The sequence below is a fragment of the Erpetoichthys calabaricus genome, chromosome 5 (genome assembly GCF_900747795.2).
Source record: "Erpetoichthys calabaricus chromosome 5, fErpCal1.3, whole genome shotgun sequence".
NCBI classification, from domain to species: Eukaryota; Metazoa; Chordata; class Cladistia; order Polypteriformes; family Polypteridae; genus Erpetoichthys; species Erpetoichthys calabaricus.
The window spans coordinates 157,704,556-157,727,454 of record NC_041398.2 but is presented as its reverse complement, the minus strand read 5'-3'; the positions used below and the strand labels follow the sequence as shown (position 1 = coordinate 157,727,454).

At 37.2% G+C, this 22,899-nt stretch overlaps 1 protein-coding gene across 2 annotated transcripts in view; it reads left to right on the top strand.

Moving 5' to 3' along the window:
- Positions 1-22,899, top strand: part of grid2 (glutamate receptor, ionotropic, delta 2) — a 2,355,570-nt gene that overhangs the window by 2,265,067 nt on the left and 67,604 nt on the right. For both annotated transcript variants that reach the window (XM_028802162.2, XM_051927734.1), the window contains one exon: positions 11,883-12,049. In XM_028802162.2, coding sequence (XP_028657995.1) covers positions 11,883-12,049 — 167 coding nt within the window. The remainder of the gene's footprint in view (positions 1-11,882; positions 12,050-22,899) is intronic.

Sequence of the window (22,899 nt, the reverse complement as noted above, 5' to 3'; positions counted from 1 at the left end):
ATACCTCCGGAGCTTGGTTCTTCAGAGCGCAGCAAAATGTCGAGGACTTCTGCCACCTCAGAGGCCGAGAGAACAGGGAGACGACCGTCCCAGCTGGCACCAGCTTCGGTAAGGTAAGTAGTTGAAGACATCTCGATAGGGTTTTAGGTTAATGTAGACTATGGAAAAGACCTCTGTATTTATCCCCGCTCACTTAGGGGGTGGTTGCCTCCCAGTTTTCCTCCTCCTCCGAGCATGAATTATTCAACATTCTAAACTCCTCCTTCCAATTTTCTTTTAATTCTTTTCATCTGGTCAGACAGTTTTCCTTGATAAATAGCTTCATCAATATTTGGCATAAGTGCTTTAAAAAAAGTCCAGTCTTTTATAGAAAAATTAATTTCACTCACTCGCTCCTTTATCACATTTTCTTTATCTTCCTCCTCTTCTTGACCGACCTCGTTATATTCGGGAAGGATAGGCTCCTTCTTGGAAACAGCGATCGTGAGCTGTCCCTCAGCATTTCTTTTAACCTCTACCCGGCACAGAGCACAGTTAGAATCCAGGCAGAGCTGAAGCGTGGTCCCCGTAACTCCGTCCTTCTGGACACCCTGTTTGCTTTCAGTTTCTTAGGAGCGTTCAGAAGACCGTCCATTCTGTTTGCTTTTGTGTGTCGTGGCGTTTTCACTAAATGACTAGAATTTTATACAAGAACTCTTTCATCTCCTCCCACAGTCGGGGGTGAGAGACACGCCTCACCCCTAACCCTATAGGCGGATAGAGAGATAAAGGCGTACCTCGGGGGCGTGAGTATTGTTAATGGGGCGTGATAGGTGTCCGATTTACGAAAGACCCACCCTAAAAGGTGTGGTTTAGAGATGATCAATTATGACAGTGGTCCAACCCCACAGGGGCGGGGTATAGTTCGTATTTTTATAGTTTCATAAATTTTCATATTTTTATATTTACATAAATTATATTTTTATATTTTCATATTTTTTTATATTTTCATAGATCATATTTTCATATTTGGGGGCGGGGCTTAAAGTCATAAATCAATCTAACACCTCCTTTGACAGTTGCTTTCTGTATGTACTACTACTTATGTTTTTCCAAGCAGATTGCATACAGGAATGTTTGTTTTCCCAAAATTGTTAGGAGAAAATGAATAATCTATGATAGTAGCATAGGCCCCAGAAATCAACAGTGAAAGGTGTCCCTGTATTTCACTGAACATGAACACTTTAATAGCACAGTATGAGACATGGCTAGGAATTAAACCTCACTGCTGAAACTGTGAAGAACACCAGCCACCACACCACCAGATTACTCTGCTTCAGAACTTTATTTGTAGTAAATAACAGAGTTAAAACTAAAACCTTTAGTTTTGTTTCTTTTTTGCTCTGCCCGAAACACAGTTGCTGAGTCTCTTTTCTGCTTCAGTAGGCCTATATATGTCACTAGTTGATGAAGTCCCAGCTACACCACCCGTGGGATTGTGGGCATTGGGACCACTAACCCTAGAGACTAATTTTCAGTTTTATAATTTGTAATGATTTTGTTTTATTTCCACTATTGCCCCCTTCTCCCTTTTCTTATTCTTCATCTGGAAACTAGAAATTACTCACACGTAAGAGCAGGCTTTTCAAGCCCTTTTACTATCAAATTTATTTAAAACATTAAAATTATTAAAACACACCCCATGCAATATTTACAGTTCATAAATAACAGTTCACATCCCCACAGTCTTTAATTGTTCGTTCAGCCAGCAAGAGTTCCACTCAACTAGGAAAAAGGATCAAATCCCAGATTTTTAAGCCCACCTGTCATCCACTTGATAGTAGCGTTTGGGTAGGAGAGTGGTTTTGATAACATACAAGAATACAAAAGAGGAAAAAAATCTAAATAACAAGGTATGGGCACCAATTACTTGATCCAAAACGGGGTACCACATTGCCACTATCAGTGGCCCACTGCCCGGCTTCAAAGACACTTAACTTATTAGAGTTGTCATGCTTTCAAAACAGCCCCAGCAGCAGTTATATCACATGGTCAGCTCTGAAAACAATTCTCCAGGAGTCCAATTCAACTTGATGATTCTACAACCAGCCTCTATAGCTATCTGCACAGTCTCTACGACCACTGTCTGCCCTTTGTCCTGCTTATAAAACTGTTCCTCCATACTTCTTCATGCTTCTTCTTATTAAACTGCTTTTGCTCTCTCAAAAGTTTTTCTCTTTATCAAGCTCCCACCTCAATTAATTAACACCACAATTACCAAACCACATGAAATCAATTAATTAACTTTGTGCAAATCTGTCTCAATCAACTGAATAACACACTCTAAACAACAACAACAAAAAAGAAAAAAAACCCTCTAATACAAGATGAACACCGTGTCATATGTTATTGTGCACTACAAACAACTGGCGTCCAAACCAACGGAATTGTTACCTGCCTTGCACCTAGTACTACTGAGATGATCACTAGGGTTACTTTAAACTGGAAGGATACAACTTATTTCATGGTACATATAGGAATAAACATATTTCTAGTAATTAAGGACACATTTCCAGTATTATATTCTAAAACAAGTAATTGTCCACATTCATCCATTCATTTTCTAAACCTGCTTTATCCTAAAGAGCGATGCAAGGAAATTGTAGCCTACCCCAGCAAGCATCAAGCGCAAGACAGGAACAATCCCTGGACAGGATGCTAGAAAATCACAAAGTGAACTGACACACACAAGCACATGTGCACACATGTCTAATCACCCACAGTTATTCCCATTCGCTCACACCACAACGATCCATTCACGTAGGAGAATGTGCAAACTTTGTGCACCGCCTGACCAGACTAGGAATAGAAAAGAGTTTGGTTCTATGAAAGTGTAAATGTTTATGCATAATTCTGTTGGAATATGTTCTGCATATGTGTTAAAATATTCCCTATTTTAACTTGTTATACCAAATCTCTGTGTAGGTAGCTTTTATCATCATCATCTTTACTTCATTAAGATAACTAAACTTGTGGAAAAGATGGTCATGCTCAAAGAAGTATAAATGGACTAACAAGGAATATAGTGCTTCAGATGTCAAGCAATTACTAATGTATTACTAAGAAATGTGAGGTTTTATGATCATATTCAATGATAACAACCAAATAATTTCCAAAAGTATAAAACGAACCATAAATTTTATCGTAGTTATTAAAACAAGAAATACATTTTTCTTTTCAACCTAATCCAATGTATAGTAATTTAATGGCATACTTAATTATATCATCAAACTTGTTAGTATAATCTTTTTCCAAACACTTCATTTTTTTAGTTATTTTTAGCTCAAGAAAGAAAATATGCAAAGCAAAAATTATATAGTTGAATTAAGCGGCCCCAAGTACAGATCCAAGCCCATGTGGAGCCCTAGGCAAGGTTCACCGATAACATCTAGATAGCAAGTTATACATATAAAGAAGAGAAAATATAGGTAGTTAAGTACAAGCAAGTAGTTAACAGCCTGGATGCTAACTTTGCATTTACATTATCTACCAAAACAAGCCCGCATACTGTATATGATAAAGTCTATAATATAGTGAGTTATCAAGACCCATGACAAATTATCTCTTTAAAGTTGTTAGTTCTCTGTATTTGTTGGTTCATAATCATTAATCTGTCACTGTTATTTATGCTATGTGTGGTTAAGGATACAATTATGTGTCTTTTGCTTTATTTCCATGTTTATGCAAATGTTTAGCTTGTGTTTATCCATACATATAAAAGTTTTTGAGCTTGTACCAGGGATAGTATATGTGTATGTGCTGCGAGATGAGGCCATTTAGAGACAAACAGCAAAAAAAACTAAAGAGCTGTAGAAGAAACATTGAGACTTTTATATAACAAATAACATGCCAAAATATTCTGGTTACAAACAGAAAGGTGATGGGGGCAGCATCCTGAATAACTATAATTTGAGATGAGAACTGCTTACTGACAGTCTGTCTACCACAGTAGTTGATGTTCTGTTGTAATTCATCAAGCCATTCAGCCTTTAGACCTTTTTCCTGAATGAAGCCACCTGAACACAATTAAAGAGCCAATAACTTAAAACACAGACAAGATGTTGTCCATGAACCTGTTGTATCAGACATTCTTCTTATGATTTTATGTTGCCCTCCTCACACCGTGCAGCATTAAAAGTCAAGCTAAATACTATTTTTTCTTATGCATGACAAAAATGTAATTTCAGGGAATGTGTACCCAGTGGAAAATACCTTCATGGTAAGGATTTAGGTCTCATACCACAGTTAATAAAAATAATGAGTATACTATGTGTGATTTAATACCTGAACAGAGTCGCAGCATTATGCTTGCTTCCTCCTAGTCTATATGGTCTTCCATTTCCTTTCATCCATGTACAGTTGTTTTCAGCATAATAGCAGTATGACATCACTAACCTGATCACTGTTTTTGATAGAAATTATATTTCTACATGGCAAATAATTTACTGGTAGGTGTAGCAGAGTAATAGAACACCAACAGACCCAACAGTCATGACATGCTTGCTGCCGATTATGTGTAAGTTAATCATTAATTGAAAGGTTGGGGGGGGGAAGAGTTGGAGTGGGTGTTCAAAATAATAGGAGTATGGAGTTCACATAGTGATGTCATTCATTCTGTGAAAAAACAGGTGTCAATTACTGGCCTTATTTAAGAAAGAAAGGTAGCAAAGGTTGTACATGCTGGTTATAATGCATTTCTCTCAGAAAATCTGAGTAAAATGGGTTGTTCCAGACATTGTTCAGAAGAACAACGTACTTTGAATAAAAAGTTGATTGGAGAGGGGAAAACATATAAAGAAGTGCAGAAAATGATAGGCTGCTCAGCTAAAATGATCGCAAATGCTTTAAAATGGCAACCAAAACCTGAAAGACTGGAAAGAAGATGGAAAACTACCATTTGAATGGATTGAAGTATAGCCAAAATGGCAAAGACTCAGCCAATGATCAGCTCCCGGAAGATCAAAGAAGGTGTAAAGTTACCTGTGAGTACTGTTACAATTAGAAGATGCCTATGTGAAGCCAAGCAATCGGCAAGAATTAGAAGACGCCTATGTGAAGTCAAGCTATTGGGAAGCCCCCGCAAAGTCCCATTGTTGAAAAAAAGACATGTGATGAAGAGGTTACAATTTGCCAAAGAATACATTGACTGGCTTAAAGAGAAATGCTGCAACATTTTGTGGACTAATGAAAGTAAGATTGTTCTTTTTGAGTCTAGGGGCCACAGACAGTTTGTCAGATGACCCCCAAACACTGAATTCAAGCCACAGTACACTGTGAAAACAGTGAAGCAAGGTGGCACAAGCATCATGATATAGGGATGTTTCTCATAATATGGTGTCGGGCCTATTTATTGCATCCCAGGGATCATGGATCAGTTTGAATACCTCAAAATACTTAAAGAAGTCATGTTGCCTTATGCCGAAGAGGAAATGCCCTTGAAATGAATGTTTCAACAAGACAATGACTCCAAACACACCAGTAAATGAGCAACATCTTTGCTCCAAATCCCCGGACATTAATCCAATAGAAGACTTGTGGAGTGACAACAAAAATGCTGTTTCTGAGGCAAAACCAAGAAATGCAGAAAAATTATGTATCTTTATCCTTATGCTATCAGAGTACTTTAAATACCATTTTAATGCTACTCTGCCATAAACACCTAAATGATGGATTGCTGCTGAAGACTTCGAAGTTCTATTAGAGTGACTCTTGGGTTCTTGCTCACCTCTGAGACCAAGGCACTTCTTATCTGGTTACTCAGTTTGGCTAGACTACCAGCACTAGGAAATGTCCGTTTGGTTCCAGACTTCTTCCATTTTGCAATTATTAAGTCCACTGTGCTTCTGGGAACATTCAAAGCTTTAGAAATGGTTGTGTACCATTTTCCATAACTATGCCTCACCACAATTTTATTGTGGAAGACTACAGAGAATTCCTTGAACATCATGGCTTGGTTTTCGTCCTGACATGCAGCATGAATTATGGTACCTTATATACACCACTGTGTGCATTTAAAAGCTACAGTATGTCCAGTCAATTCAATTTACCAGTTTGACTCCAGTCAAGCTCTAGACACAACTAATGGATAATTAATACAAACTGGATGCACCTGACCACAATCTGGAGTGCGACAGCAATGGTTCTGAAATAGAAATGAGAGATATCAGTTTTTGATTTTGAATACATTTGTAAACCTTTCTGAATAATGCTTTCACTTTATCATTATGTGTCAAAACAGACAGACATATAACAACACAGAGTGGCTGGCCTTTGTGTATTTAGAGATTTTTTATAATTTCTTGATTTTACAAGCTTTCTTATCAGTGTTTTCTCTTTTGGAAGTTTGTTTAATATCACAATAAGCCTGCCATTTCAAACGTAAATGCAGAAGTGTGAGTAATACGGGGCTTAAACTTTATTTTGTGGCTCAAAGCTCTGTTGCATTTATTTATAGAAATGCTTCTAAAAGTTTGGCATTTACTGTATGTGGCACAGTGATTCCTGCATTTGTTACACAATAACAACTAAAAAAAATAAAGTAGAGCTTTAGCTGTCTGTTGACAAACTATTTAGAGTTCTGATTTACCTTGAAATAAATAAAGCAATTGATGAAACAAATCCTTTATTGTAAGATGTCTATTGCTGTGGAGTGGTTTACTGCAGATTCAAAGAAAGAAGATTGCATGTGGTAGAGTGCACCTTTTCCCATTGCTGCGAAACAGTTATAGAGGGCACATATCACATCATCACCAATGCAACATTTTAAAGAGTCAGCACCATGTGTACCTAATTATCCAAGAATTGAATTTGTAAAAAAAAAGCCTTTGTGTCATTATTAGTTTTTGAATTTTCCAGTTTATGACTTTTTCTGTTCTCTGGCTACATTTCACATCTTGTGTTTATTGGGTCTGGTTATGAGTTCCTTCTTTTTTTAAGACTTACTGATCTGTTCTCTGAGTACGATTTTGGCCATACACCCTGAGCTTTGTTATTTAATTATTGATTTCTCAGTTATGACCCATGCATAAATTCCTTGCCATCTTCTGATCTCATTTTCTTTCAAACTTGTTGTTGCCTTGCACAAACAATACAGTATCCTCACATAAAATTTTTTTTTGGAAAATTTAACTTCCACTCTTCTAAAGAGAAAGTTTTGTAAACAGACATGGACTTGAAAGCCTGGATAAGTACAGTACATTGTCTTCTTAAATACTCAGCATCTGATGACAGTACCTCATGTAATTGGCAATGACAATAGCAACCATAAACACAATATCCACTGCCATGCAAAGATAGTCACAAAATAGGAGTGACCGCACAAAAAACAAAACACAAAATAGCATAACCAGAATAATGGTGAGAATAATCAATAATAAGAAAATAAGCCTATATAATAGGCTTATTTTAATAATAAGAAAAACAGTGGACTCCAATTAAGCTGCAGAAACATCTCAAGGATGATCAGGGGAAACAGGACGACCCTGAGCTCAATTTTGAGCTTCATGGCAAAGGCTGTGAATACTTATGTACATGTGCTTTCTCAATTTTTTTATTTTTAATAAATTTGCAAAAACCTCAAGTAAACTTTTTTCACGTTGTCATTATGGGGTGCTGTGTGTAGAATTCTGAGGAAAAAAATGAATTTAATCCATTTTGGAATAAGGCTGTAACATAACAAAATGTGGAAAAAGTGATGCGCCAAACTGGCCAAGGATAGGTGTGCTAAGCTTGTGGCATCATACTCAGAAAGACTTGAGGCTGTAATTGCTGCCAAAGGTGCATCAACAAAGTATTGAGCAAAGGCTGTGAATACTTATGTACAAAGGATTTCTCAGTTTTTTTATTTTTAATAAATTTGCAAAAACCTCAAGTAAACTTTTTTCACGTTGTCATTATGGGGTGCTGTGTGTAGAATTCTGAGGAAAAAATGAATTGAATCCATTTTGGAATGAGGCTGCAACATAACAAAATGTGGAAAAAGTGATGCGCTGTGAATACTTTCCGGATGCACTGTATATGTCTATATCACATTTTCATTCAAATGATGAAGCATTAAAGCACTTTACAGCATGCCAAGAAAAATTTACAAGAAAAATAAAATAAATTAGAATAAGAATAAATGGTAAACCAAAAATAAAAGATAAAAATAAATTAGTACACACTTCACATATATTTACAGGTAATAGAAAAAGTACATTTCTTGTAAATAGATTTATTTTTAAGTCTCTAAAGATAAGTCTGATACTATGGCCATATGGCTGGGGAGGAATGCCTAGCCCCAATGGACATTTTGTCTTACAAAAATGTACTTAAGTAGTTCCTTATTGTTTTTAAGGCTTCCTCCAAGGAGATTTACTGCAGTGGGTCTCGTCGACAGTTGGAATATCAGTTTATGTACCAACATCACAGAGGGCTGCATAGTGCTTTGACTAAGTGGTAGTTATGCAAAACGTCACCACAGGAAAATTTAAAAAAAAAAAACAAAATAGAGAAAAGCACAGGTTAATAATGGTTGCATTATTATTATATTTCTGTGTGTGTGTAATTAATCAGAAGTACAACTAAAATTTAGCTATGAAAAGGATAAATTTAAAAAGTTTTTGTTTATAAGTTTTTTAAAGTGTTTCACGGTATTAGTTTGACTTATCAACATTGGTAAAGTATTCCATTTTTGGTGCATAACAGCAATGGCCATTTCAACACTCCTTTATACTTAGCTCTTGGAATTAGGTCTGGTTAGGTTAGGTAGACTTTATTATCCCAGATGGAAATTTTGTCCAGAATGAAAGTACAGAAGACATTGTTACAGAGATCCAGAGACACAACATTTGGCAACCAATGTTTTTGCAGAAATACATAAGATTAATACAAGGAAAATAATTACTTACAACACTACACAAAACAGTAATACAAAATTTAACATTTAGCAGCATCCCTACTAGTAATAAAATTTAAAATGCTTTGCTATAGGATTTAAAGAGTTCCTAAACCAGCTGCTCTTTACAAGCAAACCACAAAACAAGAAATGTAATATTTTACATTTTATTTGGATTTGGTCAGGTTTAAGCCCTTACTTAAATCCAGTAGTGATATTGTTTATTCTACAAAGCCCTTTAACATCATGTAGATTATTTCAGGAAGTACTGTAAATTGTTTCCTTATAAGCAAACCACTATTAGAAAATCTAAGGTTAAGTTTTTGTGACAAGGACAGTCTGCAGGGCGCACTTCTGCTTTCACAGAAAAGCTGCCATAAACAGGGTTTCTGGAATACTATTCTTATGAGTTAAAAAAATAAATTATTTGGTCAAAATCTTTTAATGATTGACAGGAAACAGGCACTGCCTCTTATTAAGTGAACAGGGAAAGCTGCTATGGTTAATGGTATGTTCCTTTACTGAATTCACACACATCTATGACAGAGAGATGAAAACAAGAAATGTAATATTTTACGTTTTATTTGGATTAGGTCAAGTTCAAGCCTTTAGTTAAATCCAGAAGTGATATTGTTTATTCTACAAAGCCCTCTAATATAGGCAGATTGTTTCAGGAAATAATTGGTTTGCAGTTACTTCAGAAATATAGTAAGTAGAACTGCTGCTTGTTTTCCAAATGAAACATAAAAATACTGGTAAACACAACTACAAGGGCTTAAGTCTAGGCAGAAATAAATACATGTAAATGTATGGTATTATAAAATGTGAAGTAGTGTATTTTCTTTCTCCCCATTGATGTACTGTAATCAATGACTAATCAATGACTTTGTTAAATGGTGCGACTCAAACCACCTACAACTGAACACCAGCAAAACCAAGGAGCTGGTGGGTGGATTTTAGGAGGCCCAGACCCCTCATGGACCCCGTGATCATCAAAGGTGACTGTGTGCAGAGAGTGCAGACCTATAAATATCTGGGAGTGCAGCTGGATGATAAATTAGACTGGACTGCCAATACTGATGCGCTGTGCAAGAAAGGACAGAGCCGACTATACTTCCTAGAAGGCTGGCGTCCTTCAACATCTGCAATAAGATGCCTGCAGATGTTCTATCAGACAGTTGTGGCGAGTGCCCTCTTCTACGCGGTGGGTGTGCTGGGGAGGCAGCATTAAGAGGAAAGACGCCTCACGCCTGGAACAAACTGGTGAGGAAGGCAGGCTCTATTGTTGGCATGGAGCTGGATAGTTTAACATCTGTGGCAGAGCGAAGGGCGCTCAGCAGGCTCCTATCAATTATGGAGAATCCACTGCATCCACTAAATAGTATCATCTCCAGACAGAAGAGCAGCTTCAGCGACAGACTGTTGTCACTGTCCTGCTCCACTGACAGATTGAGGAGATCGTTCCTCCCCCAAACTATGCGACTCTTCAATTCCACCCGGGGGGGGGGGGGGGGGGTAAACGTTAACGTTTAACATATACAAAGTTAATGTCTTTTTTTCACCTGCATTACTATCATTCTTTAATATTATTTATTGTATCAGTATGCTGCTGCTGGAAAGTATCTATCTATCTATCTATCTATCTATCTGTATAATTATAACTGCAGGTCTTTAGGAGGTATGAATTTTCAAAACCTTTGGTAGTAGTAGCTAAGTAAAGCTAATCATAACTTTCAATTTCATAGATGTTTTGTCTTGGTAGAGTTCTGTGTTATTTTACTTTCCCCTTTTGTATTGTTAATGTGTACCCTTTGTCAGAATGCCTCAAATCCCATACACTTATCACTGTTTATAAGGTATTGTACTTTATAACTTCTCCACACCTTCCCATCTACATCTATAACCACAGGCAATTACATTGCGCAAAAGACAAAGCAGGAGTTAAGTTACAACTTTAAATAATGTATTATTGGTAATATTCAGTAATAACAATAAGCAAAGTACATGTGAATATTGGCAACCATACAACATGATAAATGCTGATGTGTAGTTTCAGATGGCACAAAAACTAGTTACTTGAAATGTCTCTAGTTAAATCACCATTTTCTATCTTTCTTCAGGACAGGCCACATGCCTGTCTCAATATGGCTGCTGAGTTGTGCTTCTCAGTGTAGTCTTTTTTCAGTCCATGGTGTGTGAGATGATAGGGAGGGGTAAAACAACCGAATTTATACAATCTTTGTCCAAATCCTTACACCAATAGGACGTTATGCTACAGAATGGCCTCTGATTCAAACCAATCCCAAACAGCCATAGTTCAGACCAATGGGGTCATACAGTACCTTTCACACTTGCCCCCAAAACCATTTGTTGAGCTGATGCTTGCCAGCTAGGTAATTTGGCTATCCTATGAGGGTTGATTGAGAGTGTCGTGCAGAGAATCACTTGCCAATCTAGTTTTAGGCACTTCCCCTGACCCTGTCATAAAATTACAAAGACCCTGTCCTTAAAATTGGGTGGTTAACTAAATATCAAACCACCGCTGATATAACACAAATATTACATTGCTTTGTCTAAGTTACAAATAAAGACATACAAAATATGCATCAACTTGTATACAAAATTTCACACCACAACAATAGCTAATGATGTAATACAGATAAAACAATCATACTCTACTACACTGTGTTTTTTCTTTATGTCTACTCTGTGATTGCTAGTCAAGCTGTGTATTTTAAATATTAATCTCTATATATAATAAAAAGCATTTATGAAATGTAAATATTTTTGTATTATTATGGCAATTTGTTATATTTTATGTTATTTAAACAAAATGCAAAATTAACTTTAGCAATAACTAAATAATGTCTATGACGATTAAAGTGTAAAGTGCAAACTGCTACTGTAAGAAACAGAGTATTCTTCTTGTCATTTTAGTGTTGATTGCATGTTTCTATCTCTTTGTCAGGTACGGTACGGAAATTTTGCTTTTGTGTGGGATGCTGCTGTCCTGGAGTATGTAGCCATCAATGATGCAGACTGTTCCTTTTATACAGTTGGCAATACAATTGCTGACAGGGGATATGGGATTGCCCTTCAACATGGTAGCCCCTACAGAGACATATTTTCACAAAGGTAGGAGTATTTTCTATATTTTTTTCAAATGTAACCCATAATCCATATCATGATCTAAAAGTAAACATTTTAAACAGCTGGCTAATAAAGATTGTTTTAGATTAAAAACATATTAATAAAACCTTCTATGACAAGTTGTACAAAGCATATCATAGAAGTGTTCATTTAGGTATCCATGAAATATATTCATGTATTCAGTGATTATTTTCAAAATAATAATAATACAAATACTGTATTTTTCATAGGACACTTTTCCTATGATTACTGGATGAGACTTTTTCTTTAACAAAGACATACATGAAAAAACACAGTGATTGAGAGCACCATTGTCTTGAACAAGTATGCCAACACAAAGTTCTTCATCAAAAAAATAGTTAAAGAAAATAAAGAAAAAAGGAAAAATAAGACAAAATAACAAAGGAATTTAAAACAATAAATCAATAAGCAGAATGAAATATTCTTGTATACCATTTGCCTCTGTTGCTTGTTAGGGCTATTTTGTCAGGTCAACAAAACAGTGAAGACATCTGCTTGCAGACTGTGAAGATGATACAACTTTTATCAAGACTTTTAACATGCTGCAATAAACATTACTTAATGACTATATAAATGTATCAAAATTCTATATAAGGTGGTTGTATATTGCAAGTTGTGAAGTGTGTATCCAAAGCTCTGGATATCAACTATCAAATAGCACCAAATCCTGTATATGCATATTACATTCTATGGGAAACATTTTCTGCTACATTATGTTGTTGATCTTATTTGTAATGATTTGTAAGAGGCACCTCAAAACAATAAATGAGAAAGAACTGAATCTTAGAATTTAAAAAATTTTTGCCAGGGAATAGACAAGTACTGTTAGATGGCAGGCATACGTAACTGTACTCAAGGGGCTGGGAAAATGGTCAAATACCAGAAAAAGCCAAGAACATGTCACCACCATGATGAAAATACATATAAATAATGAGATGTACATAACTAAAAATTTCAAAGATGAAACAAAAATATTTATTGTTTTAATTTCATAAATAGTACTAATGCCAGCAGTCTCTTTTCTGCTTAATTTGTGTCACTTTAAGTAGATGCAAAATTAGTGTTTTTTTTAGCTATAAATAAAAAGTTATATGCATAGGCTACCATGCTAAAATTGGCAAACATGCAATGTTAGAGAGCACTTTTCTTAATAAAGCACAAAATCTTATGAGTATGTAGGTTGTACAAAGACAAAGAATATATGGAAAAATGCTGATAAACTCACTTTATAGATCATAGGATATTGAATAATTAGAGTAGTCAGAAAATAAGGACCCAAGCAGTTTAATCATTTTTCTTGTTAAGCTTATTCTGAAAATAAAGTAATAGTTATATGAAAAAGCCTGGAATTTTTGAATGAGGGGTTTCTCTTCTGGTGGAGGGTAATAGTCTGCAACCAGGCTTTTCAGGCTTTCAAAGAATAATGAGTAATTATACCACTTTACTGCATTATTTACATAGTAAACTTAAGCAGAGGTGAGTTGGAATTACAGACTGTTTATGTAATTTATAAACACAGGAAAAAAATTCCTGACATTATTTTGGTCTGGTATTGTCATATGAGTATAAATAATGTCCATGTCTGAACCTTAGCTTTCCTGGTTCCTAAATAAATAAATTTATTATAAACAAATATGGCAGCGCCCGTGCAGGCTGCGGCTTACAGAGCTCCCGAGTCTGTGATGTTTAGTGTTAATCTTTGTTTGTCTTTGTCGACTAGTATTAGAAAAGAAGTACAGTGGACCCTTGACTTACGAACTCAATTCGTTTGCGAGGGCTGGTTGTAACTCAAGTTGGTTGTAAGTCAAGTCTATTTTTCCCATAAGAAATAATGGAAATACCCATAATGCGTTCCGAACCTCCCACTGCAACACTTACTTAACCTTTTCATAATAAAAAAAGGGTTGTATAATGTGCATAATTTACCAAAACACCAATAATTTTTCTAATGTACTAACCAAAAAGTAATAAGTGCCTAGCCTACCAGAAACAACAATTTCATACTGTACTCACCATTTAATTTGACATCTTTGGGCTGCAGGAAGGGAGGAGAATGATAATGAAACTGAAGGCTTTTTAAAGACTTTCTTTAACTTGCGCTCAGGCATTTGCAATCATTTCAATTGCTTCTTTTGCGTTAATTTTAATCTCCTCCTGCCTACAAGTTATTCTGACGAGAATTTTTCTCAGCATTTCCTTGCGATGATACAAGGAACTGTTTCTGAACTCTTCTGAGACCCCCACTCCCCACTCAATGGGAACGACATGCTGAAGTGCGTGCTGAAGTGCGTCCTGAAGCGCGATTGCCGTGACTGTGGACGCTTGCTTGTCCATTGCCGGGCAGGGATATCACATGCATATCACCCATCGATATCTTTTCTGTTTGCTTTGGCTGAGAGACTCAGCACAGCTTTAAGCCGGCTGTTGCCCCAGCAACAGATAAACAGTCTTCCATACGGAGTTTGGACTTTGGCATGTCTTCTAGTTGGGGGAGGTCCCAAGAGAGTTTACAAACCTGACATTTTATTGAATGAGTGCCGCATTAATAGGAATGTTTCTGTTTGTTTACAATCGCGCAAGCGGATACACGTGACCGCATTCAGGTCGTAACGCAAGATGTTGGTCGTAAATCAAAATAAAAATTTTGGTCGTAAATCAAGTTGTTCGCATGTCAAGCCGGTCGTATATCAAGGGTCGACTGTAGATTTAAGTTATAACAGTATGCAGACATACATTTACGAGTGGCAAATCCTGCTCGATTTCCGAAGAAACTGCGCCGAAATATCCAGTGAGATGACAGCGAAGCTCCGCAGCCTTTGCTTACTTCGGCAGCCTGAGAAGCTGAGCTGACAAAAACGGAAGCGCAGCGATCAGAAGCAGAAACGAGGGAAACGCGGCAGTGTTAGCACAAGGCTAAAAACTAAACCCACCAGACCTGCGATACCATCCATTCTGCTTGCGAACGTCTGATTGCTAGACAACAAGCTGGATTATATAAAGCTGCAGTGGGCCAAGCAGTGGGAAATGAGAGACTGTTGCATCTTTATTTTCACTGAGACATGGCTCCAGGAAAACATTGCAGACTTGGCCATCCAGCTAGACGGACTGACCGTCTTCCGCGCGGACAGAGATACCTCTGTGTCCGGTAAGACCCGTGGTGGGTCGTGCGACACTGTTCCCAGCTGATAGAGATTTTATCGGTAAGGTGCCGGCCTTTCTATTTGCCGAGGGAATACAGTTGCGTGCTGGTGGTTGCCGTCTACCTTGCGCCTAGCGCAAATGCTAACCAGGCGCTAACGGAACTCTATGAGATCATCAGTAAACTACAAACGACGCACCCTAAGGCATTTTTCATTATTGCTGGAGACTTCAATCATGCCAACTTGAAGTCAGTTCTCCCAAAATTCTTCCAGAATGTGAACTTTGCTACTAGAGGGGGAAACTGTCTGGACAATGTTTACACGAGTGCTCCTGACGCCTACAAGGCCCTACCCCGCCCCCACTACCTTGGCTGCTCAGACCATATCAGCATTTTTATGGTTCCTGCATACAAGTACCTGCTGAAGCGCACTAAACCAGCCCACAAGAACATCAGAGTGTGGCAGGTTGGTGCTGTTTCAGCTCTCCAAGACTGCTTCAATTTGACAGACTGGGTCATTTTCAGGGAGGCTGCTGTGGATGGTGACTCCATCAATCTGGACGAGTACACAGACTCTGTGACTGGCTACATCTCCAAATGCATAGAGGATGTTACTGTTACCAAGGATGTTGCCACAAGAGTCAACCAAAAGCCCTGGATGACGAGAGAAGTGCACAAGTTGCTCAAGATCAGAAATGCAGCCTTCAGATCTGGAGACAAGACCGCCCACAGGGTGACCAGAGCCAACCTGTTTCGCGCTATAAGGAGAGCTAAGTGGCCATACGCGCAGAGGATTAACAAACACTTCAGCAGCACCAGAGACACATGTCATATGTGGCAGGGCGTTTAGACAATTACAAACTACAAGCCCAACCCACACAGCAGCGATGGTGATGCCTCTCTACCCGATGAGCTGAATAACTTCTTCGCACGGTTTGAGGCACAGAACAAAGAGCCCGCGAGAAAAGCAACGCCTCCCTCCACTGACCAGGTACTCTGTCTCTCCATAATTGTCGTGAAGAAGACTCTATCCAGAGTCAATCCACGCAAGGCTGCAGGACCTGACAACATACCTGGTCGTGTGCTCAAAGAATGTTCCAGTCAACTGGCTGGTGTCCTCATAGACATCTTCAACACATTCCTGAGCCAGTCGTCAGTCCCAGCATGCCTCAAGTCGACCACCATCATACCAGTGCCGAAGAAGTCATCAGTGACATGCTTGAATGACTACCGACCAGTTGCACTCACGCCAATCATAATGAAGTGCTTCGAAAGGTTAGTCATGTCACACATAAAGACTAATCTCCCTGCCTCCCTTGACCCTCTTCAGTTTGCATACTGCTCAAACAGGTCAACTGAGGATGCCATATGCTCTGCTCTTCACCTCTCCCTGACACATCTGGATAAAAAAAACACATATGTCAGGATGATATTCTTAGACTTTAGCTCTGCCTTCAACACAATCATCCCTCAAAAGCTGGTTGTAAAACTGAGCAGGTTGGGCCTGAACACCACCCTCTGCAATTGGATCCTGGACTTCTTGACAGCGAGGCCCCAGTCAGTTCAGATGGGCTGCAACACTTCCAGCAACACACTTAGCACTGGAGCACCGCAGGGCTGCGTGCTTAGTCCACTGCTGTTCACCCTGCTGACTCACGACTGCACAGCCACGCACAACACCAACCACATCATCAAGTTTGCGGATGATACAATGGTGCTGGGACTGATAAGCAGGGATGATGAAACAGCATACAGAGATGAGGTGGAATGGCTGTCTGCATGGTGTGAAGGCAACAATCTATCTCTCAATGTTGACAAGACAAAAGAAATAATCGTGGACTTCAGAAAATCACATCCTTCCCACATCCCACTCAGCAGCAACGGTTTAGATGTAGAGCCTGTTAGGAGTACCAAGTTCCTCGGTGTGTACATAACTGAGGAACTTACGTGGACACATAACACCTCATCACTAATCAAGAAAGCCCAGCAGAGACTACACTTCCTGAGGCGGCTGAAGCGAGCAAGTCTTCCCCCTTCCATCCTCACCATGTTCTACAGAGGCATCATTGAGAGTGTTCTGACCAACTGCATCACTGTCTGGTATGGCAACTGCAACATATCTGACTGCAAGCGCCTGTCTTTAGTGAAGACAGCAGAGAACATTATTGGAGTGCCTCTCCCTTCACTACAGGACATATTTTACAAACGTAGTGTCCGTAAGGCCTGCAGCATTGTGCAGGACCCCTTACACCCCTCACATGGACTTTTCACACTTCTGCCATCCAAGAGAAGATACTGCATCAAAGCCAGATCTGCCAGGCTGCAGGAGAGTTTTTACCCCCAAGCAGTTAGACTCCTTAACACCATGCTGCCCCCTGGGATCTTCCACACTGCCTCAACCACCTCTAAAAACAGAACTTTTATACATGCAAGCCACTTTCCTGCAAAGACTAGTGTGCATGTAGAGAGAAACTGAAAATCTCATACTGACCTTTAAGTATTTTGACACTCTTGATATCTTTCTGCTGTGAAACATTCTGACCTGTCATTGTTTACACATGTCTTAAACAACTATTATCATACACTGATAATTTCTCTATTATCTATTATTTATTATTTATTTATTATATTACATATTTATTGACTATATTTATGTATCTAGATTGCAAATACCATACAGTGCATCAATATTCATATTGCCAACTAAATGTCATTATTGCAGCTACTTATTTGTCTTGTGTTTGCACAGTGTCTTGTCTTGTTTGTGTTTTGATTTTAAATTTAAATTTTAATTCTATTTTTAATTTTTTATTTGCACGTCATGTTGTTAAACTGTGGACCCTGAGCTACGCAATTTCGTCTATCTGTATACTTGTATATGGTTGAGATGACAATAAAGTTCACTTTGACTTTTGACTTTCCACTTGCCCCTTTCACATCTGCCATCTGCAGGTCATCTTCATTTCCCTTACTTCTCTGGCTCTTTCACATTCTGACCAAGTTATCATAACATTCAAGATGAATTCTGAGTAGAAATACAAATTGAACAGTATGAATAACTTTGACATTTGTTTTGAATGTTGTAAACCCAAACAATAATTAAATACATTTCCTTTTAAGGAAACTAATTTCATGTACAGCGGATTCAGAAAGCATTCAGACCTCTTCACTTTCTATACACTTTTTTGTATTGTAGATTTAATCATAAATTCATATATTTTCAATTTTTGCCTAGCAATCTACACTCAATAATCCTTAATAACAAAGTGAAACAGTTTTCAGAATGGTTTGGAAATATATTAAAAATCAAAGACTGAAACCTCTTGTTTTCAGATCCTTTGCTTTGGCACTCCAAAATTTGGTCCTAGTCTCGTAGAAACAGATATACAATTAGTGTCGGATTTAGAGTTGGTGATGCCCTAAGCTATATAAAGTTCAGAGACCTCTTGTTAAAATGTTATACCAGAAAGTCTCACAAAGCTGCATACCAAAATAGTACCTTGGGTCACACAAAAAAACTGAAAACATATACAGTATATGCGTTTTAAAAGTAAGGTATTTAAACTCATGTCGTTTTCTAACCTGCTTAATCCAGACCAGGGTCGCATGGGGTGCTGGAACCTATCCCAGTTAACTTAGGGTGCAAGGCAGGAACAAACCCTGGGATGACCCAGTCTTTTGCAGGGCGAACATACATACTGTACAGTACAGTATACACACACTAAACACCCACCATGGTCAATTTAGCATTGCCAGTTCACCTAACATGCATGTCTTTAGACATTGGGAGGAAACTGGACCAGACACGGGCAGAACATGCAAAGTCTGTTCAGGAAGGACCTGAGACATAAACCCCTGGCCTCTTTACTGAGAGACAGCAGTGGTGCCACAGCACCACCATGCAGCATGGTATTTAAAGTGAAAATTTCAAATTACTTTCAATTTAATACATTTACTGATTACATATTTAAAATTACAGCACACATAAAAAAACTTAATATTATCAAACCAAAAAACAGAATTCTAACATTTTTTGAGACCCTGAGCTGTAGCTTGTTTTGCTTGTGCCTAAATCCAGCACTATGTGCAATATATATGTCTGGAGACAACGATTAGTGAATTCTGCTTAAATGTGAGTGGGACCAATTAAAACCACAACATTTCTAAACCAATCCAATGCCTCCTGAAAGTGGAGCTCCAAGCAGAATAGTGATTTAAACAGCAAAGAGTGTTGGTGCTCTGCTCAACATTGTCCAACTAATATCAAGTCAATGATTATAATGGATAATGAACCCATGTGAAACAATAAACATGTGTTGTGTTTTCAGAGAACACTTTAACTGTGTTAAAAACAAATATAACCTGTTTTAAGAGAAAAATCTTTCTGAGAAACCATATTATACTTTAGCATTCAAGCACATCACTGGACTTGTAGTAAAAGTGAATGATGCACTGACTTCAGCTGTATTTGGTCAAAGTCGTTCACAATTAAGATGGTACAATTGCAGACAGTAGGTGCATTTACACACTCTTTAATAACCTAACCTTTGAAACCTGATTTCTAAAATAGCATGTAGAACCTTATGTTCAGCTAGAGAAATGAATTATTGTCCTCAAAGGAAGCCTGGTTAACAAAGGTAGATTTCTCTATGAATAACCTGATTATGTGGTCATGCAAACATTTAACCAGGTTACAGCTAAGGGTTTTGTAGTCTGTGCATGTCCATTTCATTCTGTCAGCCTGCACATGTATATGCTTTGCACATATTATCAGCAGCTACCAATAGAAGTGTCCACAAAATATGTTCCCAGATTCAAATGTTCAGGCAATCCCAGTATTCCTTCTTCTAGTTAAAATAATTTGTCTCAATTGTTGATGAGCTGAACATATTGTGCTAAACTCAGTAACACAATCCCAAGTGCAGTAGAGCAATAAGTTAAGTGTAACATGCATTAAATAGTCCAAAAAAAATAATTAGTTTTTAAATTAAAAAATTACTTTTTAACATAACGAGTGACCTAACACAATACGTACCTTATTAAAGTAAAACTAACTGCATTATTATTATTCCAGCAGAACTGGGTGTAAGGGAAGAAGTACACGTACCGGGTCCTTTACAGGGCTCTATTGTACAGCCAAACAGAAAAGATTGTACTGCATATATTCCGGTAACATAAACCTATAAATAAAGCATCAACTTGATTAAACATATTTATAAAACACAACAAAATTATCACAGGCATAATGCTTATTTTCAGATTCAAGGTTTGGACAATGATAACGTTTAACTCTTTTTTGTGTACTTTAATGATGTTGGTGTATTTTACAAAGAAGAACTCCAGAAGAGTACTTGCCTATGTAAACACGGATTTTTAGAGAATTAAGTTCCTGCCTTAACTGTGTCATTCACCTTAATCCAGTTATGTGTGTGCATGTAAACAGGTACAAAGGTACAAAGAAAGAACTGGCAGCTACGTTCACAAAAAAAATAACTGTACAATATCTATTCATATTGAAAGGGTAGCCATCATACTGAATAAAAATAGGAGAAAAGAGATGCTGCTATCTTTTGCTTTTAATGAAAACCACAGAAAGTATGAGGGGCTAAACAGGCCGTTAATCATATATTTTTATACTAAAACTATTGGTTTACATGTGCATACTATTGGTTTATGAATAATTACTATCGGTTTGCGTGCATAAGTACCAATAGCAAATGTACTGGAACCAGTGATATACACTCGTGAATCAATATAGTTCATATGGAAACCAGTGCTAAGCATATACAAACGGATATAGTTCATGCACAGACCAATAATATACAGACACAAATCAATATAGTTCATATGAATGAAACAGTATTGTTCACACGCAAGCCAATTAAGAATGCACGCAAACCGATAGTAAATATTCATAAACCAATAGTGTTCACATGTAAACCAATTGATTATGCACACAAACATATGATTTATGGCCTAATTGGCCTCTCATACAGAAGAAGTTAATTTTGGTTCACAGCAAGGTTATTATAGTTTTGCCTTTTTATATTAGTTTTTATTTCTATATTTTTTCTGACCTTACTTAGAAATTCAGTTTAATTTTAGTTTTCCTTCATCGTGTATTTTTAGTTTTAGTTTAGTTTTTATTTCACAAAGACATTTCTATTTTATTTTTATATCTATTAGTTTCAGTTTTAGTTTTAGTAATTATGGCATGGAACTCCTACGGAGTTTAGTTTTGTGTCACAATCAGACAGAACTATACACTATACACTTAACTTGAATATGAGCTTAATGTTAGTGGAAGCTTACTACACTACATGGTTTACTACCTGGTTTTGTTTTTGCCTGATAAAAACAAGCATAATCAAAACTAGATACTGAATATGAACATTTTACACAGTTTTATAATTTTTAAAATATTTTCTCATGAAAATCACGGGGGCTTAGGAAGAACAGGGCTCTTAGACTTGAATCTGTTTGCAGACCCCACCTAGCTGTATTGAGGGAAACAAAGAAAAACAAGCATGTAGTGTGAAGGTTAGGGGCAGTGAGACTTGAATAGCCCAACATAAAGGACAGTAAACCCATACTGAGCAGAGCAAGAGCAGGTAATAGGAGTACGGACAGGCATAAAACAACAGAGACAGCATCTGAGATTAAGAACAATATATACATAATCTAAACCTATTTATCCAGAGTAGGACTACAGGAAACCTGGAGCCTACCCAAGCAGGTTTGGATGTAAGGCAGGAAAAATCTCTGGTATGCAATATCTATGATAAGGCTGATGTTAAGAACAAAAATAATATAATATTTCAACTATCTATTTTGAGAGAGAGAGAAAAACATTGAAAAAAGGAAGACAAATATTTTAAAATATAATTCTGCTAATGGATTACTTTCACAATATCAGGTATTTTGAGTTGTGAATATGAACTAAAAAAGATAAATTAACATTTTGAATAAATATAAAAACCCATTAGTATGTTTAGTTTTTCATCACTTAGCAGACACTCTTCGCCTACCTACCTTTGTTTGTATCACTTCATTGTTAAACAACGTTTTTAAAGCAAAAGTGATTAGTCAGTAACAATATGCTGATCTTATATGATAACCTAGTCAGTCTCTCGATCAGTCCTGTTTTATTTACAACAACCAGGAGTGGCCTCCACTCAACTTTCTTGTATACTCAGATATGGGGATGGATATTTCAGGAGTAAACCACAAGACAATGATTACATTTTTATATTATGTACATTAAGGAACCAGCAAGAACAAATCAAATCAAATTAATAATATATAGAACAATTATTATAAAAGTAAAGTTGAATAAATTGGACTCTGCAGCTGAATGAATAAAAAAATAAATCGAGTATGTGTTCAGGTAAAGTACCACTTCCGGGTGATGGATTTGGCCCAAAAGTTAATACAGATCTACAATTGTGGTGTAACAACCACATGCTGAATTTCATCCATTTATCCAGTTGCATTTTTGAGTTATCGTGTTTACGCACACACACATACTGTACGCACACACAATTCCAAAAAACAGTATTTTTGGACTCTGGGAGGTCTATAACGTCAAGATTCATCAAAATATCGAGGTCGAATTTTTTCATGATTGCTGTACTTTCTCTATATTCTCCCTTGCAAAGTGACAGGTGAATTGCTG